General features: G+C 38.0%; 1 protein-coding gene across 5 annotated transcripts in view; it reads right to left on the bottom strand.

The window, feature by feature from the left end:
* Window positions 1-25,303, bottom strand: part of LOC132395881 (lysine-specific demethylase 2B-like) — a 208,606-nt gene that overhangs the window by 83,526 nt on the left and 99,777 nt on the right. For 4 of the 5 annotated variants that reach the window (XR_009512775.1, XM_059973001.1, XM_059973003.1 and 1 more), the window contains exons 6-7: window positions 20,408-20,446; window positions 13,772-14,505 (exon numbers count right to left, since the gene is read on the bottom strand). Coding sequence is in view for 4 of the 5 variants with exons in the window: in XM_059973001.1 (XP_059828984.1) it covers window positions 13,772-14,505; window positions 20,408-20,446 (773 nt within the window). In the remaining variant the exon portion in view is untranslated. The remainder of the gene's footprint in view (window positions 1-13,771; window positions 14,506-20,407; window positions 20,447-25,303) is intronic. The other variant, XM_059973002.1, reaches the window with a different exon arrangement.

The following is a 25,303-nucleotide window of genomic DNA, read 5'->3' as shown; positions in this document are numbered from 1 at the left end:
TCATGTCATGACCTTGTTTGAACTCTCTCAAATTGGGGAAGTGAGACAATGTGCCTTTCTGTAAATCTCTGGCAAGCAACGTCAACTTGTGCTCGAATGCCAAAACATCCTCCAACATGTGCAGGGCTGTACGTCCTTACCCCGTTGAAGAGCTGTGTTCAGCGTGTTCAGGTGCGCTGTCATGTCTACCATGAAGTGTAGCTTTTCCAGACACTCTGGCTGTTCCAGCTCAGGAAAGCTGAGCCCTTTGCTGCCCAGGGAAGTTTTCACTTCTTCCAGACGCGCGACAAAGCGTTTCAGCACCTCCCCTCTGGACAGCCAGCGATAAAAACACATTGTAGCGGTTGCTACACGCAGTCAGTAAACTGCAGTCAAAGATAGCTTTATTCGAACTAAACAGCCTTGCTTTTAAGCCTCCCTCAACCCGCCCCCCATGGGCGTGGATGCTGCAAAAGACACGTACTCACAAACCCCCGTAGGCTATGTCCCTTAGCCTGAACGCTGGCTCATTGTGAGCTGGTTCGGATGTGTCAGGAAATGGGTCGCCACAACGTCTTATTTAGATTGTACAAGATCACCATAATCTTCAAATTTAGATTTACATTTCAAAAACTAACAAACTAACATAAAATACATTTTAATTAAATACTGACCATGTAGCGGTGTGCTACACGCAGCGCTAAAATTACGACACGGAGTCGGTAACTGCAGTCGAAGGAAAAAACTTTATTCGAAATCTTCAGCCTCACTTTTAAGCCTCCCTCAACCTGCCCCCCCCACCCCCATGGCGCAGAGGCTCCAAAGCTCTGTGCTCGCAAACCCCCGTAGGCTATCTTATTGTGAGTCGGTTCGGATGTGCCAGGAAAAGGGTCGCCACTACCAATTATTTCCCAAAGCAACAGGGAGCCGCAGCACAGACGTAAAAGAGCCACCTGTGGCTCCGGAGCCGCGGGTTGCCGACCCCCGGGCTATACATATGGGTATTCGTGCATGGTTGAATCATAATTAAACTTGATCTTGAATATCCATTGTGGCTATGTCCTCTTCTCAATGCTGCCATCAAGCAGGAGATACTGGAACCTGAAGACCCACACAATAAGGCTCAACAACAGCTTCTTCCAAACTGCCATCAAATTCCTGAACTAACCTGAAAACTCCTATCTCCTCAGACTATATTTCTTTGTCTCAACTTGCACTAATGTTTGATGTGCAAGTCATGTATACAGTTGGCCCTCTGTATCCACAGGGGATTGGTTCTGGGAACCCCTGTGGATACCAAAATTCGCGGATGCTCAAGTCCCTTATATAAAAGCCTAAGAGAACTCATAAGTGTTTCAAGAAACAAAATTAGCATTCAGCATTTGTTTTGCAGCGAGCCATTATAGAGGCAGCACATACCCCGAACAGCGAGAGTGCTTGATCTTGATTTATTTTGTGCATCTGTTAGCAAGTTGTGTCCTAAGGTATCAGAAAAGCGTAAAAGAGCTCGTAAGGGTGTAACGCTTAGCGTAAAACCGGATGTAATTAAGCATTTCGATCGTGGTGAACAAAATAAAGACATTGTCGGTGTGTTGAACTTGCCTGTGTCCACCATTCGTACTACTGTATTTACAAGCAGAGAGAAAGAATCTTGAAAGCTGACGATGTTACTATTGGTTCTGCTAGAAGCATATCATTCCTGCTTTTACTATATGTTAGTGTCATTTTAGGTTTTGTGTTATTTGGTATGATTTGGTAGGTTATTTTTTGGGTCTGGGAATGCTCAAAAATTTTTCCCATATAAATTAATGGTAATTGCTTCTTTGCTTTATGCCATTTCAGCTTACGATAGGCTTCAGAGGATAAATTGTACAGTATTTTTGATCTGCAGTTGGTTAACCGCTTTTAAGGAGACATTCTTTCACAGAAACAAAGGGTGCACACAAGTAGCAGCCGAATGAGACACGAGGCCAACAATGCTCAAACAACGAGTGCTAGGGAGAGAACTTCCGGGTTTACCCGATCCGTGGATGTGGCACCTGTGGATACGGAGGGCCAACTGTAATTTACATTAATTTAGTTTGATGTTAATGTAGAGTTAGATACTACAGCATAGAAACAGGTCATTTGGTCCATCAGGTCCATGCCAACCCGTTGTTCTGTCCAGCCCCATTTACCCTCACCATGGCCTTCATACCCTTCTCATCCATGTACTTTTCCAAACTTCTCTAAAATATTACAATCTATCATCTTTCAGCAACTCGCTCCACACTCTGAGTGAAATTCCCCTTCAGGTCCCCCTTAAATAGTTCACCTTAAATCTATGACCTCTGGTTCTGGTCTCATGCAACCTCAAGGGAAAAAAGCTTATATGTATTTAACTTATCGATACCTATCATGTACACCTCAAAGATCTTCTCTTATTCTCCTGTGCTCCAGGGGATAAAGTCGTAACCTATTCAACCACTCCCTTGAACTCAGGTCCTCAAGTCCCAGCAATATGCTTGTGAATTTTCTCTTCACTCTTTCCTGTTGGTACATGACCAGAATTGCACACAGATATTCCAATCTTCACCAATTTCAACATTACATCCCAACTCCAGTACTTAGTGCCCTGATAAAAATTCTTCAGACTCTAGCTGTCTATGTTGCCACTTTCCTGGATCTCTTTCTTCTACCTCTCCCCTCCGTGCCATAGTGCAAATACTACCCTGGGTTGTCCTCCCAAACTGAAACACCTCACACTTACCTGCACTGAATTCCATTTGCTGTTTTTCAGCTGGTCCAGATCATGTAAGATTTGATAGCCCTCCTTACTGTTCACTGTACCCCACATCTTGATGTCATCAGCAAATTTGACAATGCATCATTATCTACATCATTAAACAACAGACCTGTACATTCCTGTCTTATTCTTAGAGCCTTTCTTGAATAACTGAACAACATTTGCTATCTTCTGGCACCTTAAAGATGCTGTAAATATCACTACCAGAGCCCATGCAATATCTGCAATTGCCTCCAACAAGGTCCAAGGGGACACCTTGTCAGGATCTGGCTCATGTTTCTCCTCATTTTGTAATGTGCTGTTGATGCTGCAAAAAAGCTAACTTTCATTTATGTCTGCTCTAGTAATAAACTTAAACTTTAAACTATTTAGTTGCCAAGCACGATGCTTGGCAAATCAAACCACCAGTCTGTGTTTCGTCTCCCTGCATACAAATAGAAACTGAAATGCAAGGATCCAGTACAGAAGGTCATATAGTGCTTGTCTGATAACATGGAAGAGCTTCTACGACATTGCTTTGAGTTAGGAGGATTCATCAGCCAGTTTCAATAAGTATGTCACTGCTGTCACAGACTTCATTCACAAGTATGTTCAGGAGTACCAAAGAGGACAATCTGCATCTGCACTATAGATTAACCAGGAGATCCATTCCCTACTGAAGCCTAGGACAGTGATGTACAAAGTGGGTGACCCTGCCTTATACACAAAATCAAGATTTGACCTCTGAAAGGCTATCAGGATGCCAAGAGACAGCACTAGTCCACAATCATCCCTGATCAGCCATCAGTTGTGGCAGGGCGTGCATGCTACAATAGGCTACAAAGCCAAGTCAGGCAACACCCTGACAACAGTACTACTTTTCCTGATGAGCTTAACACATTCAATGTTTGATTTCAACAGAAAGAGAGTGGAATGCCACCACCTATCCAACAGCTTTCAATGCACTTGAACCCACTGTCGCAATTGCAAATGTAAGATCAGTCTTCTGAAGACTGAACTCACAGAAAACACCTGGTTCAGATGGGTCCATTGGTAGTTGCAAATATTTTAAACTCTTCCTATTTCAAACGCACATTCCCAACTGCTTTAAGAGCATTATCATGCAGGTACCCAAGAAAAATTACTACTGCTTGGTGGCTCTGACATGCTCCGTCATGGATTGCTCTGAGGGGCTGGTCATGGCATGAAATAACTTCAGCCACCCAGACAACCCACTGCAATTCACTTACCACCATAACAGGTGTATGACAGATGCCATCTCCCTGGCCTTACACGCATCTTTGGAGCATCCGGACAGTAAAGACACTCATGTTATACTACTGTCTATTGACTACAGTCCCACCTTCGATACTATAAGTTCCAAGTAAAGGTATCTTCAAACTCAGAGTTGGAACTCAAATCTCCCTTTGCAACTGGATCCTCCACTTCTTGATCAACAGTTTTTCAATCTGCAAAGATGGGGCAGCAACACCTCTGCAATGACTATCTCCAGCATTGTTGCCCCAAAAGGTTGCATCCTCAACCCCCTACTCTACTCCCTGTACACTCACAACTGCATGGTCAGATTATGCTCTAAGTTTAGAGACAACATCATCATGATGGGATGCATTTGAAATAACCATGAGCCAGAATGCAGGAAGGAATTAGACAGTCTGGTGACATGGCATTATGACAACAACCTTTTCCTTAATGTTGGCAAAACAAGAGCTACTCATTGACTTCAGGAAGTGGGGTAGTGCACATGCTCCTGGTGTTGAGGTCCATACGGTTGTGAGTGTCAGGTTCCTAGGAGTGAACATCATCACTAGGCCTACAGTAAACAAAAAGTACACTGCAGATGCTGTGGTCAAAGCAACACGTACAAACAAGCTGGAGGAACTCAGGAGGTTGGGCAGCATCCATTGAAACGAGCAGTCAACGTTTCGGGCCGAGACCCTTTGTGAGGACTGAAGGAGGGGACAGGGGCCCTATAAAGAAGGTGGAGGGGGATAGTGGGAAGAAGACATAGATGCTAGGTGAAAAAAAACAATCAGAGGAAAGATCAAGGGGTGGGGGAGGGGAAGCAGGGAGGGGAAGGGGGGAGAGGTGAAGGAGGAATGTAAGGGGAAAGCACTATGGGTAGTAGAAGAAAGCAGAATCATGAGAGAGGCGATAGACAGCTGGAAGAGGAGGCAGAGTGAAAGTAGGATGGAGGAAGGGAGAGGGAGAGAATTACCAGAAGTTGGAGAATTCGACGTTCATACCAAGGGGCTGGAGACTACCCAGATGGTATACGAGGTGTTGCTCCTCCAGCCTGAGTTTGACATCATGGCAGGATAGGAGGCCATATATGGACATAGCCGAATGGGTATTCCTCCATCCCACTTTCACTCTGCCTCCTCTTCTGCACTATTACCTTGTACTATCTCATTGCATTGTTTGAATGAATCAATCATATAAATGATATAAACACAAGGCAAGTATTTCACTGTACATGTAACCAGTTTACCAATTCATATTGCCCAGTCATAATTTAATGATTTAGCGAAAGTGGACCAGAAACAACCACTCTCTTGGAATAATGGGAAACATTTAAGCAGTAAGCTCAAAGTGTACACAGAATACAAAGGGTAGGACTGCCAAATCCAGACCACTAGGATGACAAGGCACAGAGAGAATAGGATAAAACATAAATAAAAGCAAGGGTATGTTAGAACTCAGTATGGGATTTGTTAAGATCATGTCTGACTAATGACAATTCTTCAAAGTAACAAGGATGGCCTATAGGGAAGTGCTTTTGAACTAAATTGCATGGATTTTGACAAGGTTCCAGATAGCAGGCTGGTCAAAAACAATAGTCCATGGGGATGGAGGGAGAGTGGGAAATATAGACAAGATTGGTCTGGTGGCAGGAGCAAGGATAACATTTGATATGTGCTTTTGCAACTGGAAGGCTGCTACCAGTCATTTCACAAAGCTCAGGGCTCAATGCCTTACATTTTGTTATACACATTATCACAGTGTCCACCATCAGTCCTAAATATACAGGCAGTCCCCGGGTTACGTACGAGTTCCATTCCTGAGTCCGTCTTTAAGTCGGATTTGTACGTAAGTCAGAACAGGTACATCTGGTATTATTTAGCGTCAGTTAGTCAAACTTTTGTCTTAGTGTACAGTATATATTTTACCTTTCTATGCATATAAAACACTTAACAAAATGTATGTATTCAAATAATTAAACCACTGCGTTGCTTAGTAATAATTGTAGCTTTCTTCGGGGCAGGGCCTTTCACATGCTCCATTATTCTCACTTTATCCGTTATCCTTTAAAATTGTTCCAATCATTGACCGACTGTAGCCTAATGCTTTTCCAATGACCGATGCCGTTTCACCTATTTCCAAATGCTTTATTATTTCCACTTTATTTTCAATCGCGATTGCTCCCAACAATGGAACAGAAACACTGTGGGCGGCGGGTCCCGAGCTCCACCAGCTCCCGAGGTCTATTGGGTCCTAAGGACCACCGCACTGAGGCACGCTAAATGGGACAAGTGGTGGGTTTGAGTATTTGAACATCCACAATATTCCGCATGGGAATTTAAACTGGAGGTGGTAGTGTTTTTCTTACGAGGCTGAGTTGCGAGCTTGACATCAACCCGGCACGGATGGTATGGGAGTCACTGGATCGACATCAACCCGGCACGGGAGCAGTCTGTCACTGGATCAAACTCAGAAACATCTGTTCTCGAGCCCAGTGCTAATCTCACTGGACCAGAACGGGAGAGGGTGGGGCACGGTGAATCTTACTAAGAAAAATTTAAGCCAAATACAAAGTTAAACACTCAACACAGTGTCAACTGCAATGACTTAAAATGGTGGAAGGCGTCACGATCCGACTTAAAATAGCAGACAGCATTCTCCTTCCTCGGTTTGTAAGTATGAGTTGTCCAGAAATCAGATGTTCGTAACTCGGGGACTACCTGTAGAGAGCATGATAAAGCAGTTTGCAAAAGAAAAGTGGCTGAAAACTTTAGACACCAAGATACAGATAACTGGCTAGTTGATCAAAATATGGCAAATGGAGTTGAACCCAGAGAAATGTGAGGTAATGTGTTTGGGAACTTGCAACAAGGCAGGGGATTATATAATAAATGGCATGATACTGAATGATGCAGTGGAATTAGAGTACACAGCCACAAATACTTAAAGGAAACAGGTGAATCAGATGACTAAAACAGCATGCAGCATTCCTCCATTAATCATCTGAAGTATAGATCAGATGGGAATTTATGGTCAAAATATCAACAATACTGTTCAGACTACTAGAGTGTTCTGTTCTTGTCACCATTTTTTAAGAACAACATAATTACACTGAAGATCGTACAAACAGATTTGCAAGGATGTTGCCAGTACTGGAAAATTATTGGAAGATAAAGTAAATTAAAATTGTTTTCTTTGGAAGAGAAGAAACCAAAGTTCAATTTAACTGATATGTACAAAATGGAGATGTCTACACTAAGTAGGAAAGAAGGACTTCCCTCAAAATAGGAATCAAAAATCAGGGGGAGGGGGTGGAAAGGAAGATCTTAGAGGAGATGATACAATGCTTTTTCACCTGGAACTGACGTCACTCTGGAAGTCAGTCATTGTACCAAAGTGCAGTGGGTGCAAAAATTCTCATTGCACTTAGAATACTTGGATGTAAATTTGAAGAGCTGTGATTTTCAGGTCTATACATTCAGTGCCTGAAGGTGGGATTACATTGTGTAGCATGCACAACCTGAATGGCATCCCTCTGAATAGTAGGTGTCCATGATTCATGAACCCAGTCCTTTATCCCACATATTAGGTTGAACACTTCTAATTCCAGCCTGCATCTCCCATGGTGTGACTTTTGTTTTAACCCATGCTCTTGCTGTCAAGAATGCCTTCCCAGTCCAATCAGACTTCACCTGGGCATGGGCAGCATGGCAATGTAGTAGTTTACTGTGCTGTCTCATAGCTTCAAGGACTAGGGTTCAGTACTGATCTTGGGTGGAATCTGTGTGTTTTCCCATGATTGTGTAGGTTTCCTCTGTATACCAGTTTCTTCACCTCTCAAACATATACTGATGGCTGGTATAAATTAAAAAGAATCGAAGGGAAGTTCACGTGCATAGGAGAGATTAAACTGTTGGGCTACAGAGAAAGTGGGGGGGGGGGGGGGGGGAAGAAGTGGTACTGATGGAAGTGCTATGATGAGAGCCGATACACACTTGATGAGTATTTGGGTACAGGAAATACTGAATGGAATTTCAGCTTTCATAGTCTAATACCCTGTAGCAGATTATAGAACTTCATGTTAAACAACAGTTATCCTTTAGATCAAATACATTTCTAATACTGAAAACTAAGCTTTAAAAATGCTCAATAATCCTGTTCCATCCGCTGTATATTTTTATAGTCCCATTAAAGTCAAGTGGTCTCAAGGCATGTTTATAACCTAAATTACAGAGATACGTCTCAGGCCCTTTAGAGACAGAAAAATTCTGGCACTGTACTGTGAATGATCAGCAATTTTAAGTTGTTGAACAGGAAAGCGTGATCAATTATACAGGTGTTGCAGACTTGCGGCAACTTTGATCTCCTTCATGGAAGATGTTAGATTCTAGTCAAAGGGCCCCAGAGAAATGCACATGGTGAAATCAACTTAAACAAAAGTCAGCTGGATAGTGATATTTACCATGAAAAAAAACCCTACTTCTTGATTCATGCCAGCTCCAGCCAACCTATGACTTCTGCTAACTCACAGTAGAACAACACTATTACAGCACCAGCTTCTACATTGGCACCAGAAGTGTAGAGACACTTGTGGGCTGCCCAGCACAATCCTCACAGATTTGATTTGACTGTATGCTTCAATGTACAAGTGACAAATAAAGCTAATATTAAATCATACACAACCTCATGGGTAACTCCAACAACTGAAGCCATTAAAAAAAGTAATTACTTATTTTCCATTGCTTCCTGCTATCTAGCACATCTTAATATAAGGTCTCAGATAATCATGTGTTTCCCCCATTAATAAAGAGCTGTCTGAGTACTGTTAGTGCCATTGATCAGCAAATGAACTGTTGAATCTAAGCCACTAACAATATCCTATCATCACTGTTTGCTTTGAAACAATCACCCATCCTTTTAGATTTCAGTGTTCTATTTTCTCACAGGAATGCATCAGGAAATTAAGACCATCTGCACAGCATCATCTTCCATTTATGGGCATAAAGATTTCAGTAAGAACTGGCAAGCAGCAAATTCTTATAACAGAAAGCTTTTTAAACTCTGGAAAGTCATTTCTGACAGACAAAAGATTAAAATTTCATTATTCATGTATGTTTCTAATTGAAGGAAGGTGTGAGTAAGAATCTTGGTTCCAATTTAATTTTTCTATAAACTTATGCTGAAGCAATGCAAAAAAAGTTTGTGTTCTGTTAGCACAGTAACCAGAGCACAATGTTTAGATATAATATGCCAATCTTAAATGCCCTTTACATATTAAATCAGATGAGAACATTTTGCTTGGTTTTTGAAGAGAATGCAATGTGGATAATACAAATGATGGCAATAATAATGAGACAAGTGTTGCAGGTAATTAAATTAGTAATGGAAGTCTAGTTAGGATTAACCTGTAAAAGTTAAGGAAGTCTGTAGGTTTATAGGGTCTAGTGGTAGAACTAATTGTGACAGATAAATTGAGAGTCCAGTTGCTTGTGGATAGTCATAATTCTAAAGGTTGAAGTTCATGCTCAGGGCTACTGAATAAGTGGTAGTACTCAGAAAAAGGAAGTGAAGAAAAACAATAAATAAGAAAGCAACAAATCCCCAATGTTAAACATCTCCAATTCTGGGAGAAGGACCTGCTAAGAGAGAAAGGTATATTTAAAGATGGACAGTCTCTTTAAGGAAAATAAGAAAGCATTGGCCAAGAAAACTAAGGGAATATTATGAGGAATACTACAATGGAAGATTTACTGCTCATAAGGCAGATATGGTGAGATTTATCCTCTTCTCCTCACCCAGCAAATCACATAAATTTCTCTTTAGATATTAATACCGAGGAGGTTAAAGAAGCAATTGTAAGTTTTAAGAAGGGCGTGATTACCAGTCTGGGTTCTGGATAAATTGATCATTTGGATATGGACTTTTCAGCTAAGATGTATGTCCTTTGCATCAAAAGTAGGAAAGTACCATGCAATTAAAATAAAAAAAAACAATTTAATTCTCAAGTCAGATAACCTGGTTAAACTTGAGAACATTGGTAATAACGATTAACTCTACTGGTGCTAAGAACTTTTACTAAGATCCTTGCAAGATGAGTAACAGAAACCATCTTAATTAATTACCAACATTCAGGCTTTTTAAAAAAAAACCAGATAACTCTATCAAAATATTGCCATTTGAAATTATTTAATCAGGGCTAAAAGGAATTTTGATACTGGTATACACTGGTTTTAAAAAATCTATTCTGATAAAGCCTTCAATTCAATTAGATAAACTAATTGGCAAGGTGCTACGTTGGTTGGGTATCTGCAGGATGTTTTTTTACATACAGATTTAGATCTTTATTTTGAATCTCCTACTTATAGCAAAAATAGGTAAAAGTGCTCCCCATTTTAATCAGAGGGGCTTATGTAGGGCAATCCACTTTCACCCATTTCATAGGTATTTTATTACGTTCATTGAAGCATAGTTTTGACTTGGCATATTCAGCACTGCTCTTTGCTCATTAATTTTTAAAGAAATTCTGAGTGCCAGCGTCACTCATAGACAGTCTTACTAGGAGAAGTTGGCATGGCTTTGTGAGTGGGAAGTCATGCTTGATGAAATTGAGTATTTTTGAAGATTAAGATCTAAGTGTTGTAGAAAAGAGAAACCTTGGAGTTAAAGCACAATGTGATTTTCTGAATATGGTGTTGCAGGTAGGCAACATGGTGAAGAAAGCTTTTGACAACTGGCCTTCATCAGTCAGGACATTGGCAAGGCCATACCTGGAATACTGTGTTCCGTGTTGGTCACCTTGCAATAGGAAAAATATTACTAAACTAGAAAGAGTGAAGATTTACATGGACGCTATCAAGACTTGAGTGTTGAGTGAAAGGGAGAGGTTGGACAGACTAGGACTTTATTCCATAGGGAGCAGGACACTGACAGGTGATTGTATAGAGATGTATGGAGTGTGATGCAGTTAGCACAATACTATTACAGCTCAGGGTGTCAGAGTTCAATTCTAACATTGTCTATAAAAAGTGTTTGTATCTCTAAATAAAATAAACTAAACCAAAAAAATAAATGAGGATAAGGCAGGTAACTTGTGCTGTGCCACAGGGATTGGTGTTGTGATCTTGCAATTTGTTTATACAAATGCAGAAGACTATATCAATGAGCTTGCAGATGACATGAAATTTGGTGTTATTGATTGTGAAGATGATCAATGATTACAGTTATCTTGATCAGTTACAGAAGTAGGCAAGAAATGGTAAATTGATTTGAATCTTGATAAGTGTGAAGTGATGCATTTTAGAAAATCAAACCAGTAAAGGACATACTATGAATGGCAGGGTATGGGAGACTGTAAGGGAACGGAGGAAATTTGGAATACAAATGCATTGTTCATTGACAACAGAATCTCAGGTAGATACGGTAGTGAAAGAGGCATTTAGCAAACTGGCATTCAGTATAGGAGTTGCAACATTATGTTGCAGTTGTATAAGGCACTGGTGAGGATACACTTGGAGTACTGTAGACAGTTTTGGTCACTGTTATGGGAAAGATGTGGTTAAACTAGAAAGAGTGCAGAAAAGATTTACAAAGATGTTGCCAGGACCAGAAGGTCCGAATTATACGGAGAAGTTAGCTAAGATAGGTCTTTATTTCTTGAAATACAGAAGAACAAGGGCAAACTTATAAAAGTGCTTAAGATTTTAGAAAATGCTTAAGAGGCATAGGTAAGGGACCATAACAGTCTTCATCCCCAGATCAGGGGAGTCCAAAATTAGTTGAGAGAAGAAAGATTTAAAAGGGACTGGGGAGGGGACCATTTTCCATACAGAGGGTGGGTGAGTAAATGGAGTGAGCCACCAGAAGAAGTGGTTGAGGTAGGTACATTATTATCAGTTAAACAACTCTTGCAAAGGTACAGAGGAATGAAACTTAGAGGGACATGGAAATTGAGACTAGCTGGGTGGGCACCATGGTTGGCATGAACTTGTTAGGCCAAATGGCCTGGATCCATGCTTTATGACTATGATGGACACAAGTCCTTCAGGTCTACTCACACATGCTAATCATGGTGCCCACCAAGCTAGTACCATTTTATATTTTACCTCCATTCAATCCTCAAGGGTGAGCTTTCAGCTACTTGTCATTTTAATTCACCATCCATTCCAACTTTGACCTCTCCATCTTTAGCCTCATACAATGTTTCAATAAACCCCAATGCAAGCTCAAAGAGCAGCATTTGCCCTATCAACTAGGCACTTTACAGCTCTGAACTCAACACCAACTCCGATAGCTTCTGATAACAAATTTTTTCATTTTCAACTAGCCAGATATGAAGATCATGCTAACTCCTTTTCTCTCCTTCCAGAGAATTGCCTGAATCATCCATTCCCAGTATTTTCCATTTGCATCTGTTATTTTTTAAACACAAATTTGATTGGCAACATAAAATTTTTATCTATGAATTTCTGAATCACAGAAGTCAATATTACAGCTGAAAGTTTAAGCACAGAGCATGCATTTATAAGCAGTGATCTTAGATTAAATAACCCTTTATGCATTTAAATTATTTATTTAGAAATACAGCTCAGTAACAGGACCTTCTAGCCTAAAAAGCCTGCCAATTACACCTAATGTGAATAATCAACATATTAACCTGTATGTCTTTGGAATGTGGGAGGAAACCAGAGCACCTGGAAAAAAAACCCACATATACAAACTCCTTACAGACAACGGCAGATTTGAACCTGGGGCACTATAATAGTGTCATGCTTACCTCTACGCTATCCTGAAATGTTATGATTATCTTCATCTGCACAAGAGTTTAAAGCTGCCCGTGATGTGGGTAGAGATTCCCTTCTAGCACAAATCATTCAAAGCAACTAAGCCTTGTGCTTTATATTGATCATTTCATCGTAAACTTCATTTACATTAAAACCTGTCCAACTCAGAAAACATGATTAGTAGATGTAGAGGTAATGGATGTGGGGAATACTGCTCTGATTGAATTCCCCCTCTCCTCCCCCGTAGGTACAGTTTTAATGTCACAACCCAGTTTCAATCAGTTGAGAGCGCTTTAACCTCACACAATTGATTCCATCTTCCCTTCATCCCTCCCTTACCTGACTTCACATCATCTTCCTTGCTCACCAGATTCCAGTATCTGTAACCTCAGTCTCCATAAATCACCTTTCAGCACCTGTCTCTACTGTTACCCACCTGTCTTTATCTGCCTCCTTGCATTTCTTTCTGTCTCTATCCATCATCCACCATATGCTACAACCCTCTACCACACCTGGCTCCACCTGCCCATAACCCCCCTCCTCGCCTGATTCCATCGATCATTTGCAAACCCTGCCTTGTTCTTCCTTCTCATCTGCCTTTACAGACTTCTACACTTTATGTAGACAATCTCCCTTCTGCATTCTTGGTCCTGATACAATGCTTTGCTTTATACTCCAACCCTTGTAATCTCACGTGTCCAAACTAATTTCAATGTTGTTTGTCATAAATGGTACATATCGATTTGTACTACAAGCTACTAATATGGAAATAATACAGAAACAAATTCTCAAAATCACAGTAACAGAGCACTTACTATGTTATTAATTTTTATTTCTTTATCTATAGGAGCTGGAGGAAATATTAATTACCAATTATTGGCAAATTTAAATAGGCAAATCTAGATAAGTTCACATTTGCTTCTTCATAAGGCCTTAATATACACAATGCCATGTAGTACAATACAATTCTAACATCACTGACACTTACCATTTATTCCACGTCTTGCATACTCTCATACAGATGCATAGGTCTCTATGGCTTAGGTAACTGAATATTGCCAGCCACACTTCTCTTTGCACCACATGTTCTGATCCACTAGTAAGTGGTAAGGAATCAGGTTCAGGGCTGTCAGGTGGAGGACGAACCACGTGTCTCTCCATTTGAAATGGCTTGGGAGGAGACTGCACCGGGAGTTTGCTTAGTATCCGAGGTCGAGATATATTTCCTAGAACTTTGTGACAAAGCTGACTGGATGGTCCATTTTTCTTTTTTAATGAAACCTCCACTGTCCTGAAGGAGTTTTTTTGAATATTTTCCCCTCTTAAGGAATAATAGTTATTTTCTGCAACTTTTGAAGCCAAAGAAAGCAGTTTGGATTTTGTATTCCTTGCATTCTCTTCATCTTCATCCTCTTCTTCCTCATCATCCTCCTCACTAAAAATGTCATTGGAAAATCTTCTGAGTTTTGACCTTTGGCTATCTGTCTTTGCAATAGACCTTGGACTAGATTCTCCACTGCTTCCTTCTGATCTCTGGATGCTTGATTCTGAACCGGAGCTAGAATCGGAGTCAGAATCTGAACTAGAGCTGGAGCTGCTGACTTCATTTCTGTTGACACGCTTCATCATTTGTCGTATCCGTTCTATCCTATCCGCATGCTCTGATCTTTCCAGGTGTTTTACTTTACTAGATTCTTCGGAGTCTGGCGTTAGTTTCCTTTTCTATTGAATAAAAATCAAATTAAACCATTAAAAAGAGAACAAAACTTTTAAATTGAAAACTTCCTAACATTGCAAAAACTAAACTGACCAAAAATTAAGTTATTTCTCCAACCTAAACAAAAATAGCCCTTTTAATTTTTCGTTACTGTTGTACTCAATGGTACATTTCAGGATGTACCTCCCACTTCCAAACCAACAGAAGTTTGCAGTGCCTTTCTTTGAAAGATATATTTTGCATTTTATATTAAAAATGTGAAAAGCTTGACAAAGTAAATGTTACCAAATATCAATCATGTTTTCAGTGTAGTATTGATATAATGCAACTCAATTTTTTTTCACTTACAATTATATGGTTTAATGTACTGTGGCTATTTTATAAGTAGCAAGGCTATATTTTTGGTAGAGCTCACTATGAAAGTAATAGCGACCAGGAAGCCATGCATGTGTCAGTATTTCACCTGACCAGAGGCCTTAGAACAAGCAGCAATTATTAGTACTGCACAATCAATTATAACACTAGAACATTTGTTTTGAATTACAGCAATGGAGCCAACTAAGGCAGTTTCATTCAGATAACTTACATCAACCCACTTGATATAGAAGATGAAAATGAATAAAAAGTGGTTTATGCACTCTCACTATCTCATTATTCTTTTAATGTGTGCAAATCCCAAAATAAAAGAAAATATATATATAGACCACGATCTCCTGCTTTCTATTGGGAAAACTTGTGCTTTTTACAAATTGGTATAGCTTACAACTACAATTAATGTGATTTTAAAAACAAACAGATGACGCCTAGTATTTAAACTTGGAGATCGGATGAAGATGCGTAGGAATGTGGGAGAGAATTGGAAAATAATTTACAAAACACTTTATTCTGGATTTATAGGATAATCGAGCCAAACCTACTTTACTAAAGCATCAACATAATGGCAGCCTGAGATACAAATCAATTGGGAATTCTATTCTGCAATATTAGCCCAGATTTCTAACAAAGCATACCAAAATGAATATGAATCACATTGAGAGCAAAGATATTTTCTTTCATTTAAAAATGTCTGTCAGACTGCAGGTTTAATATTTTGATCAATTCATGAATATCAGGAAAACAAAGTGACACTAACCAAAATGATATTAGTACTAAATTAATAAAAAGCAAAATACAGTTTATTAAGGATACATGAAATAAAACCAGAAAATGCAGTCATCATTCTGTGGCTTGGGCAGTAGTATGGAGAGATGGCTAGATTACTGTTTCACATCAATGAACTTGGGAAAATGGTGGCTCAATTGTGACATTCTGGGCTGTGTGTCGAGGTTGCAACAGAAATCTCAGCCATTTTCAGTGTGGCAGGAATAATGTAGAGGTTTTGCACAGTGGAATAAGTGCGCCATCAATGGTACCATCTTTTAAATGAAATTTTAAATCAAAACCTCATCTAACGTTTTAGATGATTTATTAAAGATCTCATGGCACCAAGTCTAAATGGAATAAGATAGGGCAGCTCACCATAATATCTTGTTTAATATTTATTTCAATATCCAACAGAAAATAATTTATCACATATTGGAGGCACAAGAGAGACTGCAGATGCTGGAATCTGTAGCAACACAAAATGCTGGAGAAACTCAACAGGTAGGTAGCATCTATGGAGGGAAATGAACAAAAGACATTTTGGATCAAGACCCTTCATCTGGGCTGGAAAGAGAGGAAAAACCAGTATAAAACTGTGTGGGCAAGGGGGAAGCAGTGAAGGAATAGGAACTGGCAGGAGATAGGTGAAACCAGGCAAGAGAAGGAAGATAAGTAGGAGGCAGCAAAGAAGTACATTGATTACTACATACTGACACTTACAAATTCAAGATCATATCCACAGTAGTCATCACATTTCCGAGAAAAGTACTTCAAAGCAATGTCACAAGCTACATCTCTGAATTTATGAGGCTGAAGTTGTTGGTCTATGAATGAAGGTTTATTTGTCCTCATGGCAGGAAGTGTTAACTGACAGTTTAACTAGTCCACGTGTTTTATGCCTTTATGAAATATTTACCATTTTTCACAAAATAATTAAAATTTAACTTTCATAAGAAAGGGAGGGCTAAAGCTCATCTTTTATAAATTAGAGCTTACTCTATAATATAGAAATATAATAAATGCAAATAAAGCAAATTACAGTATATGTAATATGGTGCTGGATTTATATTTCTAATTGTATTCTTTAGCCTGGTAAGAATACAAGGGTAAGAGAACTATACATGACCTCTAAATTATTTCAAATGCCTTTGACCATTCTTGGTATGATGAGTCAGACATGAAATGTTATGTACAGTGCAGAAAATGCACAGATTTCAGTGATATATTGAATTCTGCTTACCCTGAGTAATAACAGCAACCAGTTTCATTGCGACCTAGTGCATCTTACAATAAACTAGTCTGTATTGGAAGTTGATTGTAGATTATTTCAAAATAAATTGTATTTAAGGATATATGTACTTGCTTTCCATTCAGAATGTTTCATAAAAAAGGCAAAATGGGATATCCAATTATTTCGATGGAAATAACATGTAAAATTAAAACAGCAAAAAGAAAATGTTTTACAATAATCATACAGTTAATAAATGATCGATAGCTACTAATAATTTTGCATAGAGTCAGATAGCACTGAGACATGCCTTTGTCCACGTCAACGATCGACCACCCATCCATATTAATTTTATTGACCAGCATTTGGTTCTTGGCATTCTATGATTTGGTAATTCAAAACCTTGTCCAGATACTTAAATTTTGTGACAGTACCTACCTTCATCATGAACTTTAGGCAGTGTGTTCCATATTCCAAACTTTGGTTGAAAAAGCAATTATTCTCAGATGTCTCCTAAACTCTTACTTCTAGACCTACCCCTCTGCGAAACGCCTCTACTGCACGCAGAAGTTTTGTACTTTCTACAACCATGAGGTGCCCCTCAACCTCCTTTGTTTCAAGGGCAACAAACCAAAACTAGCCAAGTAACAAAGATTCTACCTCAGAAACCTGTTAAATCTCCTTTGTAATCTCTCCAGAGATATTATGTCCTTTTTTTCCTAGCACGGCAATCAAAACTACACATAGTATCTGCCCTCTTAGAAAAGTTTTATCAAGTTCTATCATGTCCTCTTGGGTCTTGTATTCTATGCCCTAATTAATAAAGGCAAACATCCTTTATGCTCACTATCTACTGGTGCATAAACTTCTCTTCCCCTGTTCTTTCTAGGACCCTAGCGTTTACAGTTTATGTCCTGCCTTTAAAAGAATTCCCAAAATACATTACCTCACACACTTGGAATTAAATTACATCTAGTATTGCTCTAGTCAACTTACCAACTGATCATTATCATTCTGTAGCCTAAAACTACCTCCTCACTAGCAACACCATTATTTTTGGTGTCACCTGCTATGACAGACACAATTATATAATCTAAAATCAAAATAAGAATTTGTACAGGATTTATAACCAATTACTCTATGCATTTCATGTGAACCAAGGTCAGATAAATAGTTCAATTATATATCACATTCATGACTTGTTTGTTCAATTAACAGATTACTAATTGCTCCACACCTTATCCAAAAATGACATTTACCACTAAATTTTATAAAGCCCTACTTGAAAATTAAGAGAGGCCAACTCTATCATCAGGACAGCACTTCACTGAACTCCTGAAAAGCAGAGGAAACACAGGAGACCAAAGACAACTTAGCGCCATACCACAGAGGCAAAAAATGAAGACACTGAACCACACCTATAGCACAATAGAGAAGATGGCTAAGGACAGACAGAGATGGAGGGCATTCATTGCTGCCCTAAACACCAGCAGTGTAATAGACATTTGATTGATAATTGATAGTTAAAAAAATTGGATTCACTACCTATAAACAGCCACTTCCTTGGATTACTTCCAAATTGATTAAAATTGATCATCTCAATTTATGGATGCTACAAACAACAAAATTATCTAAAAACAATTTAGAATGGGTATATTAACAATACCTAAAGATGCCCACTCTTAAAACATGCATCTGAACTCAACAACGCCAAGACCGCAAAATTTGAAACGGAACTTTAATCTCTGCCTAAAATTCAGAAATTAACTTTCTAACAATTGCACACTGCATAGTTCAGAAAGAGAGTTAGATGATTTTGTTACCATTTTGTTACCATTAGCGGTAGAAACATCTATATGGGTCAGTGGTACAGTACATTTACATACAACATGTGAATAAGTGAGAATGGAACATGATGGGATTACAGAGCATGATATCACATGTTCGAGTCCATTGCTGTTGGATGAAAATAAAGTAGCAAGTCTTGCTTAAAAACTTCTAATACTCTTTTAAATAGTTGTGTTTGAAACACTCCCTAGCATAATCAAGATCTTTCTTCAAATACATTACAATAGGCAGAAATCCTATACGAATATCGAAGTTATTCCTATAATCTTATATTTGTTAGAAACACTATCTAAAAAATTTTGAAATCCAGTAGATCACCCTATTGCTAGACCAGTCAGCCTTTAGCTACATCCCGAACAAAATACAGCTGTAATCTGTTTAAGTTCCATTTTTTAAAAATGTAAAGTGTACACAGAAGCAAGATGTATGCTGTGATTCATAGAACACACTGGGACCTTCAAATCTAATCCATTTGACAGATTCAAATCCAATAGGTTACAATAATCCAGCAGAATTTGCACTTTTCCTGTGAACACTGTGACCCAAATTTAACAACTTCAGAAACCACACCCTCATCTTCTAGAAGGGCAACAATTTGTTTGTGCATTAAGAAATATTTTATTACAATTTTGTACAGATAAGAGTGAGCAAGATCCCAGCAGTTGCTAAGCTGTTAAAATACCCCAGCATGCCACTGACCTGAAATACTGGTTTGTGAAAGATTTTTAAATAATCAAAAATATTGCCATGACTGAATATTTCAATCTGCACTGACATATCAACACATAAATTTCTCCAGATTTTAATCCAATGGAGTGTTTTGTTAACATTGCAAACAATTTTTCTACTCTCAAAAGCCATATTCTCTCCAGCAACTCATATAAATGATCCAAAACAATAAGGGACCATCAAATCCAAATAAATTTCATGCATAAGTAAAAGAAGATAGATCCAAACAGGGTGCCACAAGCATAACTAACCAATGCACCCAAAACTAGTGACAAGAGTCAACATTCATGAACCAATAAAACTGATCTGCTCCTATGAACACCAAATGGAACGTTTCTGCACAACAGTGATCAAGTGCACACAAGACAATCGGCTATTTAGTAACCTTCAGAGCAATTCAATAAATTCTACTGTACTTATAACATAATCAAAGAATGGCAGAGCCTGAAACAGGATGGATAAACATATTCAGATGGTTCCCAGAAATAATCTTAGATAATCCCCTCTACCTGAAGGATGATACTAATATAATTTAGCATTCTGTGTTTTCAGATGAGTTAAGGAATTGCCCAGTCAATCACTGCATGCAAGGCCTGAAGCTCTGAGCCTTGGGATTTTTACGAACAATCTAAACCAAATAACGTGTGCTGTTACATTTTATTAAATTATTTCATTACCTGAACACTAATTAGTCACTAATACAGGGATCTTGAAGGGGAACTGACAAACAGTTGGTTCAACCTATAGTAGTTTTCCAGGAAATGTCCATTATTGTTTAAACAAAAACTGAGAAAGCAACTCCTTAAAAACTGTAGTTTTCCCAAAGTGGAAGGTAAAGGTTAAGCTATAGCTTAATGCCAATTTTCCACTGGTATATAAACCTTTAAAGATGTTTATTAGTTTAATGGAGGCAATAAAACTGAAACAACATATTTTCTTTTAAAAGCAACAATGCCTACCTTCCTCTTTTGAAGTTTGTCATCTTTTCCTCCTCTCAGCTAAAAAAAGCACATCCATGAAAATACTATTAGAAATTTTCATGCAACTTTTCATTTTGCTAAAGTATAAATCACAGCTTGACACCGAAATAAATTACACTTCACAAGATTAGTCAAAATTTAAGATAGTGGATTGAAGGCTTCTGGATCAAATGCATTATGAATTTCATTCCTGACACACAGATAGGAATTTGGAAACACTTCTCACCTTACTCACTTTTAACTTTTTTTTTCACTATTCAGAAGATTGACTAATTTGAGAAATTACTCAGAAAAAGTGTCTTTGCTTACTTGAATGAATTCATGAAAATCAAATTTAACTTTAACATTGACAACAAATTCAGCATTTACTTTAATGGTTCCAAAGCACCTATTATATTCATTAGTTCCTCCATCTTGAAAATGTTGATCCAAATAATCTTCTAAATTTTAGGGAATACATTTCTAGCTCATGCAACATTCTCTCATAATTCAACTATTTAATTCCTTCATGTGGTATGAAAAATTCGGAGTACTTGCTGTCTAAATTAGGCATTGTTACAGTTGCAGCAAAATTTGTACTTTGTGTGTTCTAATTCTAAAGGGATATCATTAGATTAATCTTCCCAATTATTTTTGTCCCTGGCGATCCCTCTCAAGAATCTATATTCATGAATGTCACACTCATCTACTATCAATGGATGGGATACCAGGTTTTGGCCACACTTCAGAGCTCTCACTCCTTTCCCTGAATTTTTTGGTAAGTGAGGGTTTGGGGAAGGTGACGAGAAGGATAAGATGGTGAGAATATTAGAAAGAATGAGAATGGAGAGAAGGAAAAAAGGAGAAGAAAAGTGCTGGAATTATCACAGCAGTGCTTAAACATGGGATTATTCTACATAGATAAATACGGAAACACAAGTATGCAATCTGAAGAGGCTTATAAAACTAATATACAATTTTTTTTGTTGTGCCATAGTTGTTTGATATGACATGTGAATGAATGACCATAACAGCAAATGAATGCATTTACCTCGCAATTGTTAAATCAGAATAGCATCCCTGGAGCGTTCATACATCTGTTTCACACAGTGACTGGATTAAAGCCACTCCTTTACTTGAACATATGGCAGTTAAACTTCTGGGATACATAAACAAATTCAGGACAACAGAAAACTGAACAGTTCTTTCAGAGTTAAAGCCAGGACAACATCTTAATAGATTGCATAACTAATTTGTTTCCCATTTATATGGCACACAGAATTTTATTTTAAGCATGGCACTTCTCCACTATATTTGCAATTTTGTAGATCTAGGATAAATATCATTTAAATTAACATATTAGTTGACATAGATGTTATTTATATTTAATAAATTCATCTTAAAAATTGTCAGATGTGGATAATATATAGGCATCCATTAGTCCAGAGAGACCATGGATTTGCGCCTTGGAAAGTTTCCAGGGCGCAGGCCTGGGCAGGGTTGTATGGGAGACCGGCAGTTGCCCATGCTGCAAGTCTCCCTTCTCCACACCACTGATGTTGTCCAAGAGAAGGGCAAGGGCCGATACAGCTTGGCATCGGTGTTGTTGCAGAGCAATGTGTGGTTAAGTGCCTTGCTCAAGATGTGGGTAACTGTTAAGTAAATGGAGATAAAATTTTAGTACAAATAGACCAATTCTTTTAAAAGTGAAAAGGAACATGTACCAATTTATTTAAATGCCCAACTTAATAATAAACAAATCTGTTATCTGTAAGGAATTGGTTTGAATTCACACTGTTTTGGGTGCAAAGGAATGGCCACACCAACACAAATTATTTTACATCCAGCTAAGGCATGTAATCAACATTTCAAACTACAGTAATGTATTGTGCCCATCAACCACAATCATGCACGTGATGATCTAAACAAAATTGCATCAGCAGACCAGGGGCAGCCATGCCTAAAATCACCTGGTCAAACTGCCCCTGCCCATAAATCATTACCTTATTTCACTGTAGAAACTGTGAAATTGAACTTCAAGATACATCAAGTGCAAAAAAAAACTTAACTATAAAAGTTATCAATGAGTTGAACAGACACAACCCAGAAGAATGGCACTTATAAGCTGGGTAGTCAGAATTGCAATAAAATATTAGGAAACATTCAAATAGGCAATAGCTCAAGTTGAGTGAATATTCTCACAATTAAAAGACATTCAAAGTTAGAATGCTTGAAGACTAGAAAACTCATTACAATTTTAAGGTTGCTAAAGCTGTAGACAATAGACAAGCAAGTTGACTTCAAAAAATAGGACAAATGGGCAAAAAAAAAAGGAATAACATTGAAAAGCTACTAATAGTACAGAGCACTTTAATTTTTGTAGGGATAAAAGGAGCTAAAGGATGAAGAAAGGAGATCTCAAAGGGAAGGGATTGAATATTAAATGTCCCTGGCACATCTTCAGTCGTAGGGAACAATGACAATGTACTCATAAAGGAAGATACAATAACGAAAAGGTTGAAACTTGTGAAAGAAATAAAACAGAGGCTCTGGCCATATTATCATAATCCAATTTGAATTTCAGTGCTGGAAATGCTAAAATAGAGTTAGAGAATAAAAACCACACTAAAACACAAAATTAAAGCGGGCAATTTTAGACATGCTAGCCCAAAGTCAGTCTACAGAAAGTATTTAGTAAGAAATTAATTTGCATTTGTAATATAATGGGTTAATAATTTCCTTGCAAGTTAGCATGTTCCAACTGGGTTGACTGCTTGGACGATATTCTGATGAGAATGAGGATAGACTTGCTAATTGTTAACACAGACTTGAAAAGTTCTTTGATAAAGTATCACATAAAGTGGATTTATAAAATAAAAATTAAAAATAAAGTGGCGATTTCCATACAAAAGTGAGCTAGGTACAGGAAAATAGAAATGATCCAAATGCTGCCCCTTCTAAAAATGGTTCAAAAAGGCACATTTCCAAGTTGGTCTTCTGAAATCTACACCATCTTGCTTTCACTTTTTTCTTTTAATTGCACTTTATTATTATCTCTTGACATTGGATTATTTTTTGCTTTAAGTTTTATTCCTCCTTTCAAATCGCTAAATGTTTACTGTTATTTGGCTGATAAATCAGATAAAATTGATGTAATTCAAGGTTTAATTAAAAACAGGTTCAGATCCAAAATTGGCTGTAACCACAGCACCTAAAATTAAATCTCATTTCTACCAGCACACGAAAGAATACTGGATTGAGCAGACAGAATAAATGGCCTTCAAACATGTATTAATACATTATGAGGACTGGTCTTATTTTCAAAAAGTACAATATTTCCCCAAGTGTTATTTCAATGTGTGAAGGTAAAAATCTACAACAGAACGCAAAGGAAAATCTCTGGATAGCCAACACACTGGCCATTCCTCATGTGAATCAAGCAATCCATTAGGTTGGAGTATGTATTAATTATTCCACTGAATATTCTTAAACACAAGCAAGCACAATACAACATGTTCTGCCTCATGTTAAGGAGCAAAAATGGTCTACCCCTTCATATCTCTGTGCTGGTGACATTAATATCCATATATCCACACATAGAATGTATAGCTATAAAAATACAGAAGATGTTTGTACATCAAAACATCCAGAAACCAAATTGACCACTTTCTTGTAGTTGTGAGCATTCTTTTGGAAATGTTGTTTAGATTCTTTAGGAGACTTCACCCTTTCAGATTTTGTTTGCACAACGCTAATGTGATAGAGCTTCGCAAGATCTAAGCAATAACAGAAGCAGCAACCTCATCAACCATGTAATGTTCCAGTAAATATGTATTTTCTAAGTTGGGTAGAAGGAGAATAGACAACAAACACCTTTGTAAAAAGGAATGTTAGTGCCAACGAATATTCCTATTAATACAAATGAATCTTTTTGAACCCTGAGATCCTAATCTGTGTATTACTTGGAACTACAAACTATAAAAGACCCTCAATTTTCCGAAGACTTATTTCACCAGATTGAATTCACTGATATAGTATCTGAAGATTTCTAGTTAGATTTGACACACCTTTGTACAATGTATACAACATCCAATTTAAATAAACAATAATTAAAAGATTCGCTAAAGAAATACTTAAGTAAAAATTACAGGAATGTCAAACTTGCTACAGTTACTTTTAGCTTCAGTTTATTTTAATATATCAACTTTTAGGAGCATCACTATATAAAGAGTGTAGAAATAATGAGAAACAAACTGGTAGGAAGTAACCAGCAAAATATTTATATTTGTATGGACACAGACTACAGAACGCAGCTGTATTGTTATACAAGGATCTTCATGAAGGAAACATAGAAAGTTAACATGCCATCAGATTATTACAGTAAACAATTTGGATGTGAAATGAAATGTTAAATCTTTTTTTGCAAAAGGTAGGGAAATGTTGTTATAATTGTTCAGAGTTTGGATTGTAAGACAGAGTGCCACAAAAAAAAAAAAAAAATTTAGTCATCCAAGCCAAGGGACATACTTGCACTGAAGACAACTAGGTAGATTCCTGGGGTGAAGGTTGTGCCTGTGCTCATTGGAATTCTGAAGAGGGGTGATCCTAGTGACACATATAAGATTCTCAGCAGAGCTTATACCCTTTCTTCGATCTAGGAAAGGCAGAAAACAAGTTAGCAGAGAAGGGAAGGTAGGGACGAGTAGAACAAAGGGAATATTTCTCATAGGGCAAGAGAAAATGACAATGGGCAGTTAGAAACCCATTGGCTGAGTTATGTGTTGCTAATAACCAGACTGTAGGAAAAGCCCAACAGGGCAGACTGAACTAAGAGAGAGAAAAACTAACACAAATGAATCACAGGCAGAAATAGCCAATTCTGATGCTGACAGAAAG

The sequence above is a fragment of the Hypanus sabinus genome, chromosome 6 (assembly GCF_030144855.1).
Source record: "Hypanus sabinus isolate sHypSab1 chromosome 6, sHypSab1.hap1, whole genome shotgun sequence".
Lineage (NCBI taxonomy): Eukaryota > Metazoa > Chordata > Chondrichthyes > Myliobatiformes > Dasyatidae > Hypanus > Hypanus sabinus.
This window is presented reverse-complemented; position numbering and strand designations above follow the sequence as displayed.